The following is an 18,965-nucleotide window of genomic DNA, read 5'->3' as shown; positions in this document are numbered from 1 at the left end:
TAGTCACTCCCATCCCACATGTCCCAAGTACCTTGAACCTGGCAGATTTGATCAACTTCAGCATGTTCAGTAACAAGACATAACCACTAAACAACACACAAGTTGTAGGGAAATGTTCAGTTGCAATTTGTTAATTCAAAATCAATTTCCTGAATTATTATTTTACAAATCTTGAAAACCAATACAGCTTACATTCAACCATTACATTAGACTAACATTTAGTCTCTGAAATCTTATATTACACAATATCCTTCTTGACTCTAAAAATAAAAACAATTCTCTATGCTGATTTCAGAATAGAGCTAGCTTGAGATGGCTAGACTTGCTTTTGTATGCATTTCTAGATTATTATTTTTTCATAAAATAAATATATTCCACGGTCATGGTGCAGGACTACCATTACATCAATGATTGTTAATACAGAATCTCTTCATAGATCCAAAGAAATTAATGCTTGTCCGCTAGTTCAATACTATACTAAGTTGTGGCGAGGACAAGTACATATCCAATAATTAACTGAATATAAATGTAGTAAAGATTTTTGGCTCGTTGAAGCCGGACTTGCTACAAATTTTGAGGACTTGTGCAGTGTTCTGCCAAGGCAGCGGCCTTACATGATTCTCGCCAAAATTTATTGATTGGTGCATGATAAAAAAATTTATTGGTTGGTGCATGATATTTCCGCTCAGTGGGACATCAGGAACATTCATTTAGATGGGTTTGTTTTCTATAAATTAATTATGGGAGTCACTGTCTCAAACATATTTAAAATCACTTGGAAAGCTGCTTCATATGGCTCAATGTATATATCAGTGCCTTTCATTGGCTGAAAGTCACAAATGGTCCGATCAGAATTAAGCTTACACATTTTTGAAAATATAGGTGTCATAGTTTTGATTATGCCAAGGATGGTTCTGCTTCAAATGACCCTGGTATTGCAGAATCGCAGAACACAAGTAATGTTAGCGATACACAGAATGTTTGCATGACACACTGACACTCACCTGGGGACAGACTAAGAAAGGTAGAAAAACTGAAAAAGGGAGAAAGTTACAATGAACCTGGCTTTGTGACCTCACATGGTTGCAGCATAACTCAGAAAGAAATACGAAATATCAGCTTTGTATAAATCATCAGAAATCTAATTCAATGACTAAGCCAATCTAAAACTAGTACCTTGAGGAGACATGCTTACGGCAGTGATTACAAACAAGCTATTAGGATAAATAAGTGACGTCGGACGTTTGTTGCTGCAATATGTTACATCTGAGAAAGATGCCACGAGAAACAATCGATGCACTGGTGACTTTACTAGTTGACAGTGATTCTGCATCAATAACCTATAGGATCTCTCAGAGTGTGGCCCTATAAGTGTGGAAAATGACCCCATGTACTTATGCTGAAGGGGTCCCTGTCCCCACTTGTTCTGCTTGTGAAATAAGGTCCTCTGGACTGGTATAAAAAGAATAGCATTTCTAAGGCAGATATGGTACATATAGTATACCATAGTTATCAGTCACAGGAATTTGCACATTGTAACATTTCTCGAAAATGTAACTACATGTTTAACATGTTAAAACCCATAAGGCGTTTGTTAACCATGTTAACTAAAGATCATAGTGAATGAAACAGTTCGAAACTTACACACACATTTGTAACACTTAGTGCATGTGATATAAGATAAGTGATTTAAACAACCTTTAAAGTCGATCAGGTGATGTGGGGGCAAGAAGCGGCCCTTAAACGTTGTAATGACAGCAAAGTTAACAACAATAAAAGTTTCAAGTCTTTATCAATGCTCATGTCCTACAACTTTAAAATGCCATTTCAAGACAAGACCTTATTTATATTAGCCTATCCTAATCCATGTAGACTAACATTTAGTTGAGAAAAAAAGTTATGTTTCTTTAAAAAACATATCTACATAATATAAGAAATAGATTCCAAATGGAGCCCAGAACAATGCTTAATTACAGCTTGAGCTGAGGCATTCTTAACTTGTCCTATCATTCTAGACTTGAGTTGGACTCCTTTTTTATTTATTCTCTAGGGTCTGGGAGACAGACTATAATCAAGTTTACCATCTTCAATGTCGCAGAACAACACATTCATTGAATCTGTACTCTAGATATAAATAACTTAAACCTGTCCTCACTTTCTCCTAATCCACAAATCAACTAACATACATCATACAGACTCAATAGAGTTAAAATGCTTTAAAATAACAATAGCTTTTATTACTGACAGAGAAAATTGCATATTCAACCATGCTAAACATCAAGGACAATAAAAAAATAATAGAATTTACTTCACAATAGTCTCAGGCGTAATTTAAGCGTTTTTGACAGGAAGATATCAATTCATAAAATGTTCAGCTTCCAGACCAGGGAAGTGTTGCCGCATGTTTAAGTACTCTTCAATGGGCTTCTCAATACACAATGCGAAATGAGACTGGGGACAAAACATAGCGTCTAGCCAGTCATCAGACCATGTCAGACCACCAGGAGAAAGACGAGCCTCTATTTCAGTCCATGCATTTAAGGGTGGTGTGATAATGTCACCAGGTACAAATATCATATCAAATTTAATGAAGGTGTGTGAAAACTTCCAACACCCATTCATGAAATCCCCAACTGCACAAACCAGTAAGGACAAATTTCAATATGAAGAGACGCTGACATGTACATGATGTATGGAACTCCAAAAACAGGATGAAATGGCAGCATTTATTTGACCTAAATAATGTTTCATTGTTTGCATTCTTTCTCAAACTTTTTTTCGCAATTGACATGCTTGGAGAAATTGCTTCCTTTTGCCGAGTTGTCACATGCTTGTTGAGTAATGTGATGATGATAGGTGGGTGGAGGAGGTTGGGAAAGTCTGATAACTTATTGAAAGAGTTCCCAAATCCATGTGTTCAGGATTTTTTACACATAAATATTTCATAAGGTTAAGTTGACCTAGCTATCATTCAGACTCTTCACAACCAAGTCTGTATGGGCTTTGTTTCTTTGTTTTAAAGGGGCAGATACCACATAGCCATGTTACTGATAAGGACTTAAAGTAATAACATGGATATCAGTGTTCTCATCATTAACATTGACAATTAGTGGAAAGAATTTTTCAAACATGTTGAGAAAATTATGGATGGAAGTTGTACTTCAAATGTCCTAATTGTTGGTTCAGGCTATTAAGCATGTTTTCCATGAATGAATCTCTGTTATTATTTATTGGATAAAAAGAATATCACAGCCTTATTCATAAATACTGTCATCAGGATTAAAATTTTACTATGATTCCATCACAAATGAGGGATTTATCTAAGATTCCAGACCAAGTGACTTTGGCAGGCACATTTCCGAAAAAAAATAATTATTTAGTTCAAAATTCGGATTTTTTCTTTTCTTTTAGTTCTTACTTTAATAGAATTATTCATATTGTAATAAACCTTTAATTTCAGCCAACAATTCAATTTTTCTGCATTATCTATTGGAAACCTCACAGAATGCTGATGATGTTAATTCTTATCAGCTCTGCCTGAGACACAGAACCCAATGTGTACCAGGAACCAACCAGGGTTCCAGCATCAGCAGCTGGCTGTCAGATCACACCAGATAAGTGCCCTAGTTGTAAATTAGACCAAGAGAGAATTCTAGACATAAGACTGGCCCACTTGTAAATTACACCAAGATGGTAACCAACACCAGTAGCCACCTCCTATAGCTTCACCAGGAGGCTGTCACTGGGCAGTGGACAAAGGTCAGACAGGCTACATGTGGTCAGTGAAATCTGGTCAACCAATTACTTACAATGGTAACACTTAAACTTTCTAAAAGACAAACTGCATGGGACATGGTTAACAAATCACTCTATTTTGATGTCATAATTCTGCAGTTAGTAAGAGCTTAATCACAGAAGAGAATCTAATTATAATAATTAGATAATACACGAATATTCAAATATCTTATACAATGTATTTAAACAACGGCACCAGATTTATTCCTAATTAGTTTTCAGTGAATGAAAGTTGAGCCTTCCCAGAACTGGGTCACTTGGCACATAAAGAAAGCTGCCTATGCCTGCAACAAGTGGACCAGTCATGTCAAAGTTCTAGAAACTGTGCTTCGGTAATGGAAAGACTTACCTTTTAAAACTATACAACATAGTGTGACGTAGAAGAGAGAAAACTCCATGTTGGCAGTATAGAAGTATGTCACACTAGCGGTCGTCCATCCATAAATATATATATGTATATATCAAAACGTATCCTGTGAGTCACTCGGATGTCTCGCTTCTGAAGCCGGTTTGGGGACTGTCTTTAAATCCCCACCATCGTATCCGACTAGATTTCACCTGCAAGATAATGATAAGTCAAAATAACGCCGTGTTTCATTAGTCCTACAGAAGCACTTCTGAGAAGTGCCGAGTGCATTGGCAGACAGACGCACGGGTATGGGGCCTGACTGGGAAACTAGGCCCCTGAAAGTAGCAAGTTTGCAACTTCTGTAAAAAGTACCTCGAGATGACAAAAACACCACAAACGTATTATCTATTAAGACCGTGAAACTAGTAAACAAGATAAGATATGATTTTGCACTTAAACCTCACGGTGTTTACTTACACAACGTCTAAAGATCACGCATTGTGGAATACTTACAGGAGATGTCAACACAGACCTCACACCATTCTTGGCGGGAGGTAAACGGAAAGGCTACCGGAAGTGAGCTCCTTCACAAATTCCTAAACTTTTCTGTGTTCATGTCTATTAAACCTGGTTCTATATTGCAATATTTCTTTTAAGTATTATACTGAATACATTTCTGTGGAACATCCCATGCTGAAAAATTGGGATAAAGTATAGAAAACATATAAATATAAACGATATTAGATTGCACACATTATTACGGAGGGAGCAAGTTTTCTTACCGCAACAGCCAATCATGTGGAAGAAAAGTTTGTGAAAGGGGAATCCATGGTTGAACTTCTGGCGCGTATGAACAACTATCACATCGATTCTTCTTTCTATTTCCTCAAATACAAATGATTGAAATTACAAACTGTATTATTAAAGGCTAATTATTAACACGTTTTCGATGACAGAAGATGCCAAACTCTTTGATCGACAGGAGGTCAAAGGTTACAGGTCAACAAGGTCAATATTTCAAGAGGTCAGTGAACCGGAACGTCATTTCCGTAATCGGCAGTCGGCACATCGTCGAATATTCTGTTCGGTTATAAGAAGTATTAGCAAGCGTCTAATTAAACATGATAAATTCACATCTATTGTTGTATAAGTTATTCCTCATCATGACATTGTCAGAGCTGATATGCGGAATGAGAATCGGTATAAGGGAGCTAACTCTTATCTGACGTAAACAAATGACCTCTGATGCCGAGAGACGTGCCGATTGACGGGTAGGATGCTGAGGAACATATAGCCTGTCATTTCATTCTCATCATCTCCTGGTAAGACATTTATTGTCTGATTAGTTAGTATTGTACCAAGGTAGCTAGTCTATCACATTAATGGATACATGACAAACTTCAGTGGCGTTAGAAAAGTGAAGTTTCTGAAAAACTGACATCTCATCGATTGACATTGATCGTCTATTGATGATCGCTGCCAATAGTGGCGGCGGCATGTCGGTTACATGCTCGTGACTGATGTGTGTATCAAACTGTTGACTTGAAATGTCTGACACTAGACTGACATCTGCGCCACCCTTACTATCCTCGTGGTGTCACGAAAGAATACGAAACTATAAAATATTGGGGAATATTGATTTTTAATTTATAAAACCAGCTGATAAGATCGACTTATACTGATACAGATGAAAACGAAGTGTAAGTTGAAATAATTCTTCTGTACTGCAGGAGCACGTAGAGAAATTAAAACAAATAAAGGATTTTCAAGCTTCCTTGGAAATACAGATCCAGAATTTACCTATTTCACTTATTTTTACATATTGTTCATGAATAAGAAGGTCCAAAAGAATAGGATTTCATGATGGAGATGGATGGTGTCATGCCAATTGTGATCTTTCCTTTGTTGGTATGTGTACATACCTTAAATTGTCATGATTTTATGGATGTTTTATAAGATCAGATGTCAAACATATTTGAAGCGCTACTAAAATCCTTACCCTTGTTCAAAATGTAGACAACAAACATGATCAAATTTGTTTTTTTAACTTTGTACTCGGCAGTATTCAAATTATATATTAAATGGCGACCTGTAATATTTAAGTCTGGAGCAGACAATCCAGTGATTGACAACATGATATCAACCAAGTCTCTATTTTGTCACCTGTTACAGCAAGCCTAGATTGTTGATGATCTATTTCAACTTCACATAAAGTTTTCGAACAGTCATGAAACTTTGCAAGTAAAGTTGATCATTACTTTGTCTAGCTGTGCAAGTGTATTATCAATTTTGGTTCCCCCTTTACAACGACCTGAGCTGGTTGCTGTGTGCAGGTTTTGTATAAGGGTATGACTACTGATTCTTTTAGCTGACTTCTATCAAACTTACTGTATTACAAAGATGTCTCTCACGATACTCTACAAGGTAACCTCATGATTTCCGTTACCGTACTATCCTAATACATGTACCTCTGGCTGGTTGAAATGTAGATACTGTCTGATTTGGTGCAATATGTATACTAGGGCTCTGACGGGTAACTCGAGTACCCGGGTCGGGTGGGTACTGAGTAGGACCCGGGTACCCACAGGACTACCCGGACCCATGGTTAATCACATGATATATTGTTTAATGACAAAAAATATCTAGAACTCTATGGTTACACTACAAGTCACTAATGTTTGCATTTCTTTCTGACTGTGCACCCATTCTTTCTGATTTTTCATATGGTTGAATAAAGAGATAACCTATTCAACTTCAGTGTATGAATGACCAGATTATTTAATACATGTATCTAATTATGTTTTGTTGGGGTTATGCTAAAAATGTTCCCAATCAGACATTTTGAGACATCTCCTGAGACCTACAGTAGGTACCCAGGTAGGGTCAGGTAATAGGGGAGTGGGTACCCAGGTAGTAAATTTGGACTCGTTCCAGCCCTAATGTATACCGGTATGTGTTATGGAACTCTGATCACAATGCCATAGGTTCAGAGAACTTTAGTTACCGTGGCAATGGAATGGAGGCCTCTGAATGGTTAAAATTGCAGTATGTAAATGTATAATATAATAATATAATCAATATTTATCCAATTTCGTTCAAATTTGATTCAAGTATATGTCTGGTAAGATGACAAGGGTATGTTTGAGCATGTAATGGTCCCATTGCATTGAACACTTGTTTCGTTTTGGCATTCACTGTCTGTGTCCATCCTGTGACTAGCGTATATGTTAATAATTACATTTTCGTTGTGTTCATTGAAATTCCTGCATTCTGATTAGCTGAATTGGTCACGTGTTATTGCATTCATTTCCCAATGAATGTAAAAAATTAAGCCACGCCCACCAAGGCGCACTTCTTTTTTTACTGCGGAATGTCAGGTAATCCCAACATTACGGTCGAGGGAACTCCCTTTCTGCTCACGTGTATCGTTATGCACAGGACATTTAGCAACTTTTATGCATATTCATTGTCCAAACTACCCTTTTAAACTGATGGCCGAGAATGAATGAAACAGCAAACATGCAGGCTCGCTCGCCGGTTTTTCCCCCGCTCGCCTCGGTTCAACTTTCATGTCTTCGACTACGCGGATTCATACAGTTTGCACATTGGTTTTTCAATTCATACCTCAATGAACCGAGAAAAATACACAGTCAATCCTTAATTGGAGATGGTGTTTAATGAGTAGGGTCTAACTGTATACTGATTAGTAACATTTTTATATTATTATTATTTCATTTTAAATGAAAAAACACTTTCATTTGTTAAGATTCTTAGATTATGAGCTGATAAACCAACATCATCTGTAAAGTCACTTTGTTATATTGGTTGTAATGTAAGTTACATAATATTTGCAAAAGATTCCTTTCTCTTTTATCCCCAATCTTATGTTTTTGGAAGATTGTAACAGGGTTCGCCCTGACGCAGAAAACCTGCGTATTTGACGCATAAATAATTGAAAATACGCTAAAAATATTTTCTACTGCGTCAGTGTTGACGCAATGAAACAGCCATTACAATTAGTAAACTGAGACCTTTCCGTTTGTCAGAAAGAAAATACAGTGATCCCTCGTTACAACGCTACCTTCGGGGTCCAAATAATTGATGAGCGTTATAGATGATCAGCGGTTAACTCTTTCAACACCGTAGGCCGGTTTTCGGCCAAGAAGCATCGAGTCCCCAGACACCGTAAGCGGGTTAACCGGCCAAGCCGTAGTCACGTAAAAATAGTATATATTTTTATGGACCTACCTGTAATATCATTCATTTATTAAATCTATCACATTTCACAATGTCTGAAATACGTATTCCATTTCAATTTATAATTTTTTATCGATAAATTAAAAAATTATTCACTATTTCCCCGCGATGTTATTGAAAATAACATTCTCGGACACACATTTCGACAACGGGTCTACATCGAACATGTCAAAGAGCAAAATAAAGGCGTGTTAAACAAATCTTTAAATATATTATACGAAGTAATAAATAAAATCAACAAAAATATATCTAAAAGTAATCAAGCTTACATCTAAGTTATTACTTCCATCGTTTTGTGCGATCGCGTGTAATATAAGACATCTCGGCTTTCGTCGCCTTGAATTCTCGGCTCTGACACGATGTTTAATGCAAAAATATATGCGTGAAAAATCTTTGTCACAGCTCGTAACCTAGCACGATACATTCACGAAGTTCCATATTTTTAATATTTATCGTGATTTCCTGCTTAAAACGTTCAGAATAACGATTTAACAAAAACCTTTCGCCAACTTCTGAAATTTATCAAACACGAGCTTGGTATTACAGCTGTAATTTGATTGGCTGCCTTAGGTCACGTGCTCAAAATTGACTAATCGCGAAACTTGTAGCAGATTTCGGCAAGAAAGCGTCATTGGAAATCAATTTTATTCCAATGAAATCGCTTGTTATAACTACGAAAAAAAACAGCCGATGTTACGAGCGTGTAGATAAAGTAATAAGCTTTCTAACGATGTGTCATTTGCCATTCTTCGACGAACGTGTTATTCATACAAAGCCTCGAAAACGGGGGTATTTCTTCATGTTACTGAGCGGACAGCCGCTGTTATCGGGAAATGGGTATAATTCTTTTTAAAATGATTTTCCAATTACGTAAACAATGAAAATAAAACAGAAATAGGTAAGTGGATTTTATGAAATCTTATATTTGCCGAAAATCGTCAAGTTTTCGCTTCCTTGGTCCTTAATCTGGACGTTAACAACGCATTAGCTTACATTTTTTATTTACAACGAACTTAATTAAGTTGTAAATGCATTATTTTATATAATGTGAAAAACATAACTTTCATATTTATAAACCATAGGATCAGACCTTTCAAATGGTGTATAACATGTAGTGGCAAATATATTTTACAAGCAGGTATTTTCTTTGATAAATGTTGGCTTCATCTATCACACAAGAGTCTCTTGGAACTCGGTGTCCCAGCAGTAAACACTTCTGTTTGACTGGTGTTGAAAGAGTTAACGAAGGTCGAGTCGCAGGTGGTAGACGACCAACACAACAGTATACATGCTCTGCCTAGTACCCATCACGATCTACGTTGCACTTTTCACAGTTTCCAAAAAGATTAGAATAGAAGTTATTTATGATTCATAGTGTAAAAAAAGATTTATCGAGTATTAGGCCCAATATACTTGACATTGTGAATCAAAGATATTTATGTTACAGTTAAAATAATGAAGAATATAAAAAGTTAAAATCTTACCTTGTTTATGTTTACTTAATTTTTCATCCTGATAGCGAGATTCTGAGATTAGTTAATATGACTCCCAAAAATTGATGAATGACTCCTAATCTGAAAAGTTGGGGGTCATAATGACTCCTAATTTTTAATGTCTAGGGCAAACCCTGTTGTAATTAAATTGTGATGAGGATTAATGTAAATGATTTGTTTTGTTTTGGTTTGGTTTTGCGGTCTATTAAGAGTGCACTCTATTCATAGTTATCACACCATAATCTAACAAATCATTCAAGTTACTCCTTAGGTCTTAAAAATGCTTTTCTTCCACGCCCTGAAGGCGGGAAGTATAAGGGTTAGTTTAATTTTGACTGAAGAAGAGCACCATTTTGGTTTCTCTAAAAAAATGAAATGAGAGTGACTTAATCTGGACATGTGTTAACACTCTGTCACATTCTGTGACTTAAGTCATGTTTCAATGTAGATAATGGATGCAATTTGTTCATTTTGTTTTTAAAAGAGCTAAAAATGTTTAGGGGAAATGTATCTCCTTTTCCTGAAGTTAACCGGTCTAGATTTCGTAAGAACTATTGTGCATTGAGCCATTTTCTCCTTTAGCAATTGGCGTAGTATAGAGATTTTTCACGCACTGATCTTGCAATGCTATACATCGTATCTTATTGAAGCTTGGAGTGAATGATTATCTCCCTTACCTGATCTCTATTGCGCACTACCTTTGCAGTGTATCGTATGTTATTTTTCAGGCAGCCAACGAGAAAGGTTCCAGGATTAAATGAGGTCAAGAAATGTGTCTGGAACACAACATACATAGTAATAGTATAGTGATAGTATAGTGATGCATAGTGATAGTATTCATTTATGCCAGGTACTTGTTGTTACCCTGTCTGGCGCTCGGCATTAAGGGGCTAAAACAAGTACTGGTCGGCTCAGAGTCAGTATACTGTGTCTGAGTGGGGTATTCATGTTAAACTGCGGCATGGTATCTCAGTGAGCTAGCACTATAAATTGGCATCAGTCCGGACTAGTACAAACAGCCACACACACACGTGCATGCACATTGCTATATAAGTGCAATAATCTTGGACGCGACGTTAAACCCAATTTCACCTCACCTCATTTATGCCATGAGTAAATATTTTTCTCAGCGAAAGGGACAATTGCGCATTCACATATTCACTGGTTCATCCCAGGCTCTAAGGTAATTATTTAAACATACAGCACATGACACCATTGCATAACTCTACAGGACCCTCATATTACCTGCAAGGACCCTGTAAAAATTAATTAATGAGGGTCCCCTGTATGTCAAGGTAAAACCCTGCAGTTATTATAACTTGTCCTTTTACCGCTTCCACAAGACATATTATTCCTTGGTGTTGTTTTTGAATTCCGTAAAGTCTATACATTCCGAGCTGTACGTGTTACATGGTTAAAGTTAGACACATTATTGTTGTGAATATACCCAGTATTGAATATACTTTATACAAATTATTCATATACAGTAGCATGTAAATGAATTGCAGTAATACAAAACGAGGCAGGCGACAAATGATTAAGTCTATGCAACCATGACATGGGCGGATACAGCTTTTTTTAAAAGGGGGGGTGCACAATTAAGATCTATTTATTGTCTTTGGTGGTAATTTATACAGAAATAAAGATTTTTTTCGAAATAAAAAGGTGTGTGTGTGTGTGTGTGTGTGTGCACCCCCGCACCCCCCCCCCCTCTGTATCCGCCCATGCATGATGTACAACAATACAGTGGCGATATCACTTTTTTGTGAAACTTAATCTATGTCACATTATCCAAATGGAATGCATTCGCTATGTGAGGTGAGGTGAGGTGAAGTGAGGTGGTGTTTATTGCTCTTGTATAGCGACATGCATGCATGTGTGTGTGTGTGCGTGCATGTGTGTCTCCTTGTCTCCGATTTATAGTGCTAGCCCACTGAGATACCATACCGCAGTTTAACATGAATACCCCACTCAGACGCAGTATACTGACTCTGAGCCGATAGTACTTGCTTTAGACCCTTAATGCCGAGCGCCAGACAGGGTAACAACAAGTACAATCTTTTAATGTCTTTTGGTATGACGGTGCCAGGGATTGAACCCTGGACCTTCCTCTCTCCAGGCGGACGTATGTCTATTATTCATAGAAGAAATGTGTCGTAAACCCAACACAACTACTTAATACTTAAGATATATTCACCTGGAAATAAATGAAGCACCACCCATATTTTCATGCATGAGTCAAGTTACTTGTGGCGTAGTGCAAAAAGCGTTTGAGCTCACAGTATTCAAAGATGTTTACTGCTTACCAGAGTCATCAATCATGAAGAAAACAAGGGTTTGAAATGGAACACTGACCTTTAATTGCAACAGTTGGCATTTTTAAGAAAGATGTTATGTTCACCAAAAACAAAGTGGAAATTACTAACAATAAATACTGAACTGCTTCAACCCAGTTGTATCTATTGAATCTAAGAAAATATCAGTAGATGCAACGAAAATAGTTCTTGCCAATACTTTGTGTAAACACCCTGTACACGAACGACTGCCGCCAGATGCCTCTTCATTGCATGAATCAGATGTTGCACTTGATGTTTGGGCATTCTAGCCCATTCCGCATGCTTTGTTTGTTTGTTTGTTTGTTGTTTAACATCGCTCTCAGCAATATTCCAGCTATATGACGGCGGTCTGTAAATATTCAAGTCTGGACCAGATAATCCAGTGATTGACATCATGAGAATCGATCCACGCAATTGGGATACGATGACATGCTGACCTCCAGATCCCGTTAGTGGCCTCTTACGACAAGCATAGTAGCCGCTTACAGCAAGCATGGGTTGCTGAATACCTATTCTAACCCGGGTTTTCACGGGCCCATTCTACATGCAAAGCAGCAACAAGTTCACGTAAATGTGGGACAGGTAATGGGTTCAGATCTGGACTTCTTGCTGGCCAAGGCAGTGTCCCGACATTTTAAAATTGGGTCAACATCAATCATCACAGGCACACTGACCTACATCCCGATGGGTTGAAATTGTATATATTAGATCTATGTATCTATCGAGTGTTGTACGCTATTAACCACGTCGTAGATCTATCCCTTCAGCGAATTCAGGTGAACGAACAGGTATATAACAAATATTTGATGATTTACCATTTAAATTGTATTTCTTGCTCTCCAAGGCATTGTTTTATATGCTGAGATTAAGATTACCGTAAGTATTTTCTCGTAAATTAAGCCAGAAATAGCAATCAGCTGTGCACATGTTCTTGCAACAATCTACCAGTGATTCAGGCAAAAAAATATTCAATGTTACAACTTCAAAGAATTTTGATGCAATGTTCGGATCAAACTGTATCTGAAATTATTATTTATCAGGAATAATATATTCAAAAATTGTGATTTGTGAGGTCTGCCTTGACAAATATATACCTGCATTGTTCACAACCAGTATGTGTTTTTAACATTTTATGGGTATTGTGCTTCACATGCAGTGAGTGCAACATCAATCTCGTTGACAGTGGTGTTGGTCTGGTGTGGAAAAAGGGCCATGATGTCTAATGTATGGATACTACTTACTCATTTTCAAAACTTATCATTCTGTGTCATTTCCATTTTGGTCGTGCCTAATTAATTTCTAGGTGTACATATTTTAGTTATACTTGTGCATTTCCATTTGTTAGCCAATACACTCCCCACAAGACTGTATGACAAGAGGGAGGACTTCAATTTACCATTGCCAGCTTTCCTTTGTCAAGCAATATTCCTGTAGCTCCAGCCTATGGTGTCTACATTTCACAACTTCTGAGATACAATTGAGCATGCTCATTCTATCAAGATTCAATGAGTGTCATACGACTCTTGCTCACAAGTTGTTTGATCAAGGTTACAACATTCAAGGCCTCGGTAAAGCTTTAAAAAAGTTTTATTGTAGAGATGTGGAGGACCAAATATGACTCATCAGTGACCAAAATGATGTCTGATGCAATTCCCCATTTTGACTTTAACCCATGTTCCTGTGTTTTTTCAGTTGAACATTTGACTTGCCTTTGCATGTGTTTGTGATGGATACCACTGGTGGGGCAGGATACGCTCACCTTTTCGCGGACACCTGGTCTCATCACTATTTGACTATCATCACTATAAACACTTGCTCATGATGAAGTCGGTATCATCTGAGACCATAAAATAATATATTCTCTCTGGAATCGTACAATCCACTCTGCTTTTGGCAGAGATTTCTATTGGATATGGAAAGGGTTTTGTTGCTGTTGTTTCTCTATATATCATTCTTTGAATATGGAAACAGTTTTATTACTTTTAAAAGGGAACTGAAGTTATTCAAATCAAGGGAAACGATAAATGAGGAAATCTTCAAACATACTTACAGTGACGATATACTATCATTTTGAGTCTATGAGGCCATACATGACTGGTGCATAAGATAAGCAGCGTATTTGCGTAAAATACCCCCCCAAACTATTCAAAACTCAATTACTTTCAATTAACTTGCGTACAGAAACGCATGCATTGAATGAAAAACTCAATTGTTTGAAAACAGCACTAGTAAATACCCTATGAAGCTATTTCAGCATGCGTACAACAGAGCTAATATCTGAAATACAATTACGAGCTAATTTTCTTTCCGAGTCAAGGCTATTTTTAGAACCGTTATATACATCTAAAACATTATTGATTTTTTTTAGATCTCAAAAGGCTTACTCATTTTGGGAAAAACCCAATTGAGTGATGAATAGATGAGTGAAATCATATTGATTACCCATTGAAAAATGTAATAACCCAATTACAATAGAAACCTTCGAATAAAAGCTCAAATGCTTAAAAAACTATCTGGAGCTCTATAGATCACAGTAAAGAAAGTCACAGGTGTCGAAGTGGTGCAAATAGTAAATAATATATGTTCAGTAAGAGAATAATGTATCACATATACTTGTCCTATGTCTATATTATATAGACATAGGATTGTCATGATCTTACGTAAGGGTGGGTTAATTAAAATCGGCGATTATCTAATTATTGAATACAATTCCACATCTTCATACGGATTATATTTATCTGTTATAACAGTCTCGCGGGAAAAGGCAACAACAAGATTACAAGTCTAAACGAAACCAGTCTGCCTAAAAAGTGGTAGCTCGTTGATAATCCTGACCAACACATTATTCCAGTGCAGCCTGTGCTCGACGAAGGAAATACAGCTCTGTCTTTGTTTACTGTATGCAAACATTGTCCAATGTTAAGTGGTTTGACTTATAATTATGTTATGAAAATGAAGTGCCATGATAGATTGCTAAATGACATGTTGGTAATGACCACCATAAGAAAACCAGTAAATAATGACCAGGTGGTCATTGTTGAGAGGTACAGTAAACTACAGTTATAACAAACTCAAATAGACCACTATTTTTAGTTTGTTATAACCGTTGTACGTTATTAGTATATATGCAACGTATATACAGCAAATGGCCGGGACCAAAAGGACCAGTTTGTTGTATCTGCCAGTTCGTTATAAGCATGGTCGTTATAAACGTATAAACGTAGTTTACTGTAGAATGTGAAAGGTGCAGTGCCCTTACACCAGTTCCATGGCTTGACTACTTGTAGTTTCTCAGAAAATGCACCAATAAATTTTATGACAAATAATTATCAGAATCTGAGCAACAACAATGAAAAATGTTAAAATAGCAAACAGTAACCTCAGTGTCCAATCAAACTTCATTCCTAAGAATCTTTTGCAATGAGGGGTGATACATTCGATATTAACCCTTAATGTAATAAAATAAATTTTTACAGTACCGTATTTTCTTGAGTATAGTGCACACTTTTTTTCGAAAAAACACAGCATTGTAGAAGGGGGTGCGCATTATACACGAATTATGAGTTTGGATGTTTTTTTCCCCCATGGAAAGACATTACCGTGAGCACAAAACACAGGGAATACCATGTCAACAAATCCATACTGAAGTACGCAAAATAATTATGTAATTACACTGTCTGGCTATAAAAAGTGTTCTTTGTATATCTGAACTTATGTTTGTATCTTATGTCATTGATTTTATTCAAAATTCCTTATAATATTGTTTTTATTAATTTCGGCGAAATCGTGTGTGAAGCGATCGGAAGATCGCACAACTCACCGTTATTAACAGCAACCACGGTCAGAATACCGCTATTGACGCCTTGAAACAAACTTTAGTTGACAGAGAATGGATACATATATCATAAATGACATACTTTGACTCGTTAAAAGTCATATTTGTTTTTGTTTGACGATTCTATGTCAACATGAAATTCTCGCGATCACGTGATCATGTGCGCGTGAGCCTTGACGGTGACTGGTCAGACATGTTCCATGTAAAAAATAATACCCGGGAATAGCGATCAGCTGCTTCGCTTAGGGTTATTATTATTTTAAATATGTTTATTAAAGGTTGCATATAATTAAGAAAATAATGGAATATATTATTCCTGATAAATAAAATAGTTTCAGATACAATTGTTGCCGATCCTTGCATTAAAAATCTTATAAAGTTATATCATTGGGTGTGTCTTGACCGAATCACCGGTCGATTCCAAGAAAACGTGTGTACAGCTGATTGCTGTTTCCAGCTTAGTTTACGAGAAAATACGCAAGGTAATCTTAATCCCTAAATATAAAACAATGCCTAGCAGAACAATAAATACTATTTAAACGGTAAATAAACATGTCTGGTGATTTTTTATCTCAAATTTCGAATTTGTACTGACGAAGTTTCTCAGCACCCGGACTTCGCTGAAAGGGTACGGTGTAAAAAATTTCTGCGCATAATATTAAAATTTCTTTTTTTCCAAAATATTGAAACCGCTAGAGGGGGTTGCGCATTATACATGGGTGCGCACTATACTCAAGAAAATACGGTAAGTGTTGCACATGTTTCTATTAATGTATAAAAAATGACATTAAGAATCCACACATAACCCTTTAATAGTGTAAAATGGTTTACATTTAGAGTAATTTTTACATTAAGGGTTGTAATAAGGCACCACTGATTATTTTCTGACAGAAAGTTTGAATGGACGCTCACATTTCCCTTCAAACAAGGTGTATTTTTAATGAAAATGAATGGTAATGTAATTGAGTAACAATATGAATTCATTTTATTATGTATGTCACTCTTATTAAAGAAATAAAACTTAATTACACATTTATCAATGCAACATTGTCAATGTGTAGGAATGTAGGCCCTGTAAATCTCTCACAATAACTTTTTGAGCAATTGAGTTTTTACTCAAAGGTTTCTATTTTGGGTTATTACATTTGTCATTGGGTAACCAATATTTTTTCACTCATATGTTCATCACTCTATTGTTTTTTCCCCAAAATGAGTAAACATTCTGAGATTGAAAAAAAATAAAATAATGTTTTAGATGTATATATAACAGTTCTAACTATAGGCATGCGTTACTGTAAGCAAGTTAATAGAAAGTAATTTGGTTTTGTACATTTTACGCAAATACCCAGCTTATCTGTAGCTCTGCAACACACTGGGTTGGTCAGGTAACCTAGTGGTTCAAGCGTTCGCTCATCACGCTGAAAACCCGAGTTTGATTCCCAACATCGGTACAATGTGTGAAGCCCATTTCTGGTGTCCTTTGCCGTGATATTGATGGAATATTCCTCAAAGTGGCGTAAAACCATACTCACTCACTCTGCAACATACTTGTGATGATTCAATAAGTTCACTCCCATCAGATGAACTCTCAAATCAGTTCCGAAGCTTCTTACTTCTTAGTACAAGTGACCAAAGATTTCAGACGAGCACATCTGATTTCTGTATCACAAAAATGAATATAATCAGGGAGTTCCAAATGCCACAAAAATAGTTGATACATCCTGTCATTCCTGGGCACCATTGCATCTACAGCCAAAAGGGTGAACAATGAAGGGTATATTTGTGTTCTGTGGCTGTTTCGCTAAGATCTAAATTTCTAAATCAAGGTGATAAAGAAATGAAATCAAATAGTTTTGGAAAGTTGATGTTTGATTGGCTCAAACAGTCCTTCATTTAGATTGGTTCAAATACACTCAGGTTTTCCCCGACATAGGTGGCTCCAGAGGGGGGTCCAGGTGGGTCATGACCACCCCCCTACCCCCTTTTGAACCCCTCCCATTTAAACATGCTGGATCCAACCTTGCCTGACACAACCTTCTAGTGAGTGAGTGAGTTAGGTTTAACGTTGCTTTTAACAGTATTCCAGTTACATCACGGCCTGTCAGCTTAATGTTGGAGGAAAGCCCGAAGTGATGCAGGTCTCAGACGTTTACCACTTCAGTGACACCCATGAGCACGGGTGTGGTGCTGACAAACCTAGAAACATAATTGGGGCGAACCAAGATTCGAACCCACAATCATTGGTTTCTGGCGTGCCCAAGGGACGGAACTCTACACAGCGAATCGTGGCACCTTAGACGACTGGACCACCCGTACCCCTGACACAACCTTCTATAGAGCTGTCATCAGATCCTCACAATGAGTTAAAGATCTAACTTTACTGACCTTTGTAAATATTTCCATATTGTAATTTCTGAAAGCAAATTATTACAATTTGCATAAGTTTGCTTAGATGATTTGTGTTTTATTAATAGCAGGACCAATAAGGAGAAGCAGAATCAAAATACCTCGGACATTAAGAAATTAAGGACATTAATACATTCCTTATTTGGGACAGGATGTTGGTCATTCTTCAATTTGCCTGCTGCGTGGGTGTTGTTGCAGAGTGTATTTCCTGGATTAGCCCCTAGTGTTTTCTGGCTTATTGTGTGTCACCTCACCCTGATGGTGTTGATTATCCATCACTGGTTTGCCTTGACGAGATACCCACGAAGATCAAGGTTAGAAGTGATCTTTATCAACCCATGCGTGTCATTAGAGGCAACCAACTGGATTAGTTGGTCAGACTCGCTGCCTTGGTTGATGCATTGTAATTGTATCCCAATTGCATCTATCGATCCTCATAATATCAGTCACTGAATTTCCTGGACCATACATGTTTATTTACAGACCGCCACTGA

The 18,965-nt window shown here is 36.9% G+C and overlaps 2 protein-coding genes across 3 annotated transcripts in view; one reads left to right on the top strand and one right to left on the bottom strand.

Moving 5' to 3' along the window:
- The window catches only part of LOC124120935 (laminin subunit beta-1-like), a 71,961-nt gene extending 67,218 nt beyond the window's left edge, over positions 1-4,743 (bottom strand). The window contains exons 1-2 of one of the 2 annotated variants that reach the window (XM_046483849.2): positions 4,658-4,743; positions 4,145-4,353 (exon numbers count right to left, since the gene is read on the bottom strand). In XM_046483849.2, coding sequence (XP_046339805.1) covers positions 4,145-4,193 — 49 coding nt within the window. In that variant the 5' untranslated portion in view covers positions 4,194-4,353; positions 4,658-4,743. The other variant, XM_046483857.2, reaches the window with a different exon arrangement.
- Positions 4,744-5,392: 649 nt separating this feature from the next.
- LOC124120949 (5-aminolevulinate synthase, erythroid-specific, mitochondrial-like) overlaps positions 5,393-18,965 on the top strand; it is a 57,295-nt gene continuing 43,722 nt past the window's right edge. The window contains exon 1 of the mRNA XM_046483879.2: positions 5,393-5,466. The gene's annotated coding sequence lies outside the window, so the exon portion shown is untranslated. The remainder of the gene's footprint in view (positions 5,467-18,965) is intronic.

Source organism: Haliotis rufescens, unplaced genomic scaffold (assembly GCF_023055435.1).
Source record: "Haliotis rufescens isolate VD_foot unplaced genomic scaffold, xgHalRufe1.0.p SCAF_16, whole genome shotgun sequence".
Taxonomy (NCBI): Eukaryota; Metazoa; Mollusca; class Gastropoda; order Lepetellida; family Haliotidae; genus Haliotis; species Haliotis rufescens.
The sequence above is the reverse complement of the archived record's forward strand: the minus strand, read 5'-3'. Positions and strand labels throughout refer to the sequence as shown.